Source organism: Anopheles marshallii, chromosome 3, assembly GCF_943734725.1.
Source record: "Anopheles marshallii chromosome 3, idAnoMarsDA_429_01, whole genome shotgun sequence".
NCBI lineage: Eukaryota > Metazoa > Arthropoda > Insecta > Diptera > Culicidae > Anopheles > Anopheles marshallii.
Window position 1 is genome coordinate 20543446 of NC_071327.1, and position 6016 is coordinate 20549461.

Below are 6016 nucleotides of genomic sequence, written 5' to 3' on the forward strand. Positions count from 1 at the left end.
TCCAAGTAGGGCTCATCATTCATTAGATGTCGCGCTTCGAGATGCGACCGGCCTTGATTGAAACCTTCGCGTGACAATATATTTCTTGTTCAGATAATTTTCCAATATTTTGCAGGAGTCTCCAACCTACCGAGAGAAGGTGAAGGAAGGAGAGAGACGAAGAGAGGACAGGAACAAAGTTACTTAATAGTTTTTCTCCAGAAAAAGAGGCAGTATTCGCAATGTCAATTGCCGTAGGAGAGCTCAGAGTACTCGAGTGCGTTGTTCGAATGTGATCGTAGTAGCGTTTGCGATAAATTTTAACTAGATGTTCCTGAGGAGTCTTCACTACGAGCGTTACGAAGTGAGATCTTCGACACTATCGATCACTATCGAACAGCGAGCTAGATTGGTCAGGCTTCGGTGAGTTGAACATAGTATGAGAATGACACCGGACGACCCAGACGGTAAAGTCCTTTCAGGTCATCATGGAAATGGATAGAGAAGGATTGGATGGATTGGCTGCGGACGACGTTCGACCTTGAGCTACCTACAAGACTTATGCGACAGGCCAAGTCCACGAATCGGTTGTAGCGCCTGGTAAGTTAGTAAGTATTCTTGAAATCTCTCGTTGAGGACAAAACCGATAAAAAACATCTCTTTTTAGGGAAGTATTCAGCCATGTGGCCACGTGGAATAAATCTAGCTACTAGTGCCAAAGATTCAGAAACATCCAAAATTATTGACCTCCAAAGAACTTGTTTACTTATGATCTCTTCCCCTCCCCCTGGTTATCGGTTACCAAACTACCCTCTCGCTTGGTGCCTCCAAAGAGCTTGATCCGAAACTGCTTAGAGAATTCATGAATCTTTTTAGAGTCGATTCCTGTCCTCACGAAAGATTGAAATGAATGACTATTCGCTAAAGATTCATTAAGCACAACACTACTAGCTACCCATTATTTGCCTTAGGTGATCTTTTAAAATTAGCCAAGATGGAGAACTTTCCTCACCTCAGAGACCTCAGACACCTTGGAAGCCTCAGTAATCTTACATTTTGCTCTTGTTCGGCGTGTGTGACGCTATTGATCGTGTTAATACTGAAACACTATACCATAGTTTAGTCGTCTAGTCATACGTTACGGAATAGAGTTAATTTCCCCATCATGGGCGCTTAGTAATCTAGTCTCTCAATAGTTCAACAATAAACCGATTACAAACAATCAATATCAAAACTGGCATAACATTGGAACAACTACAACAAAGACTAGTACTGAGTGTAATTATTTTGATTGTTACAAAATATTCTGCCCGACCGGTATGTGCCAACACCCCTGTCAGTTGATGTCATGTTCATTGTCAGTGTATCCGTCAGTGGTCTTATCTGCAAGTGTGGCGGACAACCGACGACAGGTGCACAGGTCGTGCACATGAGATTGTTACGATTAAATGAAAAGAAGGGAACAAAGTCCTGAAAAGCAAGTGCAGTATCAGCGATAGGTTCCCCGCCCGTACACCGGCAAGGAACCGCTGTTTCTATCTTGCTTGATCCCCGTTAATTTTGTGAGGGGGCAGAGGAGAATTAAAGCGTGGAGACACGAAGAGAGGGCCGAGAGTGGTTAACATTTATTTTTGCATGCTCACATGTTAAACGTGTCTACCGGTAAATTTGCCCATGCTTTCTCTCTCTCTCTCACACACACACACTCGCGCTATATATTCGGCACGTCGGATAACAATTCGGCAACGAATGTTGCGCGCCATAGATTTGCGGAAATAGCCCCGAAAGTGTACCCGCCTATTGCAGCACAAAAACCGGGGGATGGACGCAAGTGTGATTAATTTTATAAGATAGTACGTTGGGATTCCTTTGCTGTTTTCCACTGTCAACCCTTTACTACACTGCGGGCAACGTCGGATTTGTCATTTGTCGCTGGCAGGGTGTTTTCCCCGGGGGTCTATCGCAATGGATCATAGTGACGCAGTTTCGCGATGTAAGCAGAACGATGCCCACCAGAAGGGCTTCGGAGCATTTTGGTTTGCATTTGGCATGCGGCCCTAGAGGTGAAATGAGCTTCAATAATGAATCTCTCGCAACCAGGAAGTGGTTTCATAAAGGCTTCATGGTTGTGGCGCGTGTCGACCAAAAACTTCAACAGACGTAACGACCTCGTAGGGGTATGAATTCCGTACAAAATAAGAAGAATTGCTTCATCGGTAAGCGATCCTAATTCGCATCGCATTTTCCTTTTCAGCAGAAGTTTGATTGATCTATTAAGTCTGACGTCGTCCCGGCTTGCTGATGGGCGGCATCCGGTTATGATTTGTTTGCCCCAGGTTGTTCTATTCTGCTGGCTAGAAGTTTAGCTTGCCGTGTGGATGCCGTGCAGTCAAAAATGTGCCTCAACAAATCACTCGATCGTAGTAAAAGTGACATATTTTTCGGTTTTATTGTAGCGATCTTGTTACTCTTTTGCCGGCTGTACAGCAAAAGGTACAGCAAAGCAGTTATATTTACAATGAGTGTAGAAAAACCATAGCACCACAATAATCGCTGTAGTAGAAGAATAAAGCTAGCAAGGTAAGTGAGAATGTTGCGGAACCATCGTTGCTTGCCAGCTTTATATACCGCATTGTGCACATTGTGAGCTCTTCCACGAATTGCCTTGCGGTTCAAAAGAGAATCAAAAATATACCGCTTCCACTGTCAGCCAACCGGTTGTCTGGTCCGTTTTGCTCTAAACGAGGAGATCCCCCCCCTTGCGGAGCATATGGTGTGCGGTCAAAAATAATCTTTGACACTTTCCGTTATAAGCCGACATGTTGCCTAGCACAATAGCAGTTACTATGTTCGGGCGGGGTTTGTTTTAGTTGTTCCCGGCGTAGTTTGACCGTTTGGCCGTAATATAAAAATGGTTCCAACTGCCCGCGATCTTAAGCGATCGTAAATGGCCTGTGAGGAACATGGCACACACTGGCGGTACTGTTGCTTGGCGTGAATATTTGGATGAGTTTTAATGTTTGCGGTTGTTTGCAAAATTTTTACGATTCGCAATTCAGTTTTTCTTTTGGCAGGGAGTGAAGGATTGTACACACGACCGTTGACCGTAGCTATTGGGGGGAGTTTTGCTCAATAAGGTGCAGAGCAGAACAAATTGAAAAACAAACCTACACCGATGTGATATCACATTTTACTAACTGCGTACAGTTTACTTTTCGATTTGGTTTTATTTAAGAGAGCTGTTGCATTTGACTGATCAATAATTGGTTAGTAGCTACCTTTAATTGCATGCATATGCCGTTTATAATGATAATTCGATGTATTTTTCAAAACATATCACATTGTTAGTAATTGTGCGCGTTAAAGATGGCCTAAATTGACTGCGTTTGTGTTTGATTACGATACAACTAATGTCGCTTGTAAATTAGAAATGTTTCTTGAATACTGCTTTGGGTTGCGGAAGATCTTACGTAGACGTATGTAGAGATCGGATATATCTCTCATTATCAGATAACGAAATAGAACAGATAGGCAAAGACGAGCAACCAATGGGATGTGTAATTGAGCTCTGTCCAACGACCAAACATGGATTTGTCATGATCAGCTTCTTCCGGTGGTCCCTCCGTTGTTTCGAAGATGCATCCAAGGTAGATGAGATTGAACGTATTCAATGCGAAGAAGAGCGCGTTAATAACGATGCAGAACACACTTTTGCTCCTGTGCTGATGCACGGTGCACGCGCCGGGACACTTGCCAACGAGGACACACGCCGAGTAGATCGTTGCGAGCTTCTTTCGCATTTCATGTTCCACGAACGTCCACGAGCCGATGGTGAGCAGCGTGATCCACAGCCGGTAATGCAATCCATGCAGCAGCGACGATATGATGTATGTGATGGTAATTGCGGCAGCTGTTCCGAACGGTCGTTTGGTGGTACGGAAGATGTAGCGTTTCAGCCACAGGTGCATCGGTATGTTCCATGCCGTTACCACTTGCACCAAGGAGCGGGGAAACTCCACTGCCAACGGTGATGTTACGGGGTTCCAGTCGACTGCCGCCGCGATCATGGTGCATTGGGATAGATAGGCGATGAAATAGTGACTGGTGCGGAAGGAAAGCGCTCTACCATACGCTCGAACCCACTTCCAGCTTGCAATCGGAGCGAGCAGATAATCGATCATGCAATTGGAAGCAAGCAAAAATCCAACTGCCAGTAGTGCGCTGAGTAATATTCTGGTCACGTGTATTCGAATCCGCTGAGCAGAAGATCCATTTTGACCGATAGCGGGTGATAGTGGCTTCCAGATATTCAAATAATCATTAAAAGTGATCCAAGGTCCAAGTACGACATTTGCTGGGCAGAGTATATATCCTGTATATGACAATACGTTTAGTTGATTCCGAAGGTTTTGATTCTCCTCCGTATCGAAGGCTAATGAAAGTGTCTTCATCAACAAAATCATCTGTGTTCCACGAATGCGATTCCAAGTTTCCGGCGATGGTTCCAGCAGTTCGCTAACCAGCAGGTTTCCAATACCATACGCTATAACGATGAATGGAGTTTTTATGTAGCGTCCACTGCCGGACAACCATCGATGCAGTGTCCATTGCACCACGTATAGCGATACCGCTAGCTGTAGGAAGTGATAGAACCCATGATCAATAACTCGATACAGCAAAACGGCACCAAACATGCAGCTCAGCAGATGCAGCGATCGATTGGAGCTTGGGAATAGTTTCTGGAAGCATAGCACCAGAATACTGAACAGCAAGTTGACAGCGACGAAATTTGTCATGTACTGTGCGGCAAACCGTAGCGATGGATGCACACAGTTGGTAATCGTTTCTTCGAAGTTCAGTTCGCGATGCAACAAACGTGCAGCAGCCAAGTCCGGCTGTTCGTAATACTCATCGTAGTAATCATCGTAATAGTAGTCCATGTTGGAAAAGTGTACACGGAAACCCGGTAGATCAAGTATGAGGGCTGAGCTGGACAAAATCTCGGCACACAATTCGTGGAGTAGGATTGAAGTTTTTCTACGCTTCTGATGTTGCGATCACTCGTTTACATGTAGATCACTTGTGTATTTCACAAACTGTCTGGTAAGACAGCATTGGTTTAAAATAACGCACAACTCTTTTCATTTTGCGTATGTTTCACGATTGTTTCGATCGCCTATACACTGTTAGCTGTTGATATCAGTCCTTCGATCATTAACGCTAATACGTCGTGTGCAGCCATGTGTTGTAAAGTATACAAATAATTGTAAACTGATTTTGTTCCTCTATATTTCAACTTAAATTGGCCGTAACATTAGTTAAGCGCTAATGGTTGTTTCTGTTTGGATGGTTTTAGTAAAAAATATTGCAGGTAAACAAACCGACTGTCAAGCGCCGGCTGTTGTTGTGTTGTGTTCGGTTGACAGGAGAACAATACCCAAATAAGAAAAATTTTGCCATTTGTAACGCCACCTGTTTTCGAGAAACCTGTACCTTTGTGTTGTAAGCAAATCATCGTATCAGTTACCTTCCACTAGCTGGAATTCAAAAACTTATGAAATGAAGAGCACCATTGGAAACCCAATTACTTGTTGATTATTTGTTTTGAGCCACAATTTCCTTTGAATACAGCAAGACGAAAATGTAACCGATATTGCCGTTTGGGTAGCGAGGTAGTTGGGACATTTGTAGGGTTCTTCCCGTGTTCATTCAGCCGCGATAACGCACTGCAAGCGTTACGGAGTCTGAATGGAATGACAGCAGCCTTTGTTTATGTCAGGTTTTTATCAAAATCCAAGATGGTGGCAAGGTGTGCAAGTTCTCTCTGTGATGCTGTTAGTTTTCGATAGAAATTGTGTATTAGTTTAAGTTAATTATGTTGCTTAGCTGTGTGCAAAAGGCAACGTTTAAGGTGAGCAATCATGGCATGGTGAAGTGTGGTCACAAACGATCCGCGAAAGGGCGGAAAAAGTGCGACATCGTCACTCCCCTCTGCGGAAGTTCAATTGGTTGCCACCACCTTGAAGAACAAAGTGTG

The 6016-nt window shown here is 44.0% G+C and overlaps 1 protein-coding gene across 1 annotated transcript; it reads right to left on the reverse strand.

The window, feature by feature from the left end:
• Window positions 1–3485: 3485 nt before the first annotated feature.
• On the reverse strand, window positions 3486–4919 carry LOC128714458 (protein-serine O-palmitoleoyltransferase porcupine). The gene has a single exon (XM_053809332.1). It carries the CDS (start codon window positions 4917–4919, stop codon window positions 3486–3488), a length of 1434 nt encoding a protein of 477 aa, XP_053665307.1.
• Window positions 4920–6016: the final 1097 nt, after the last annotated feature.

Bases quoted from the DNA above. Each gene is read 5' to 3' on its own strand.
- LOC128714458 (XM_053809332.1), bottom strand. From the start codon at position 4,919: ATGGACTACTATTACGATGATTACTACGATGAGTATTACGAACAGCCG.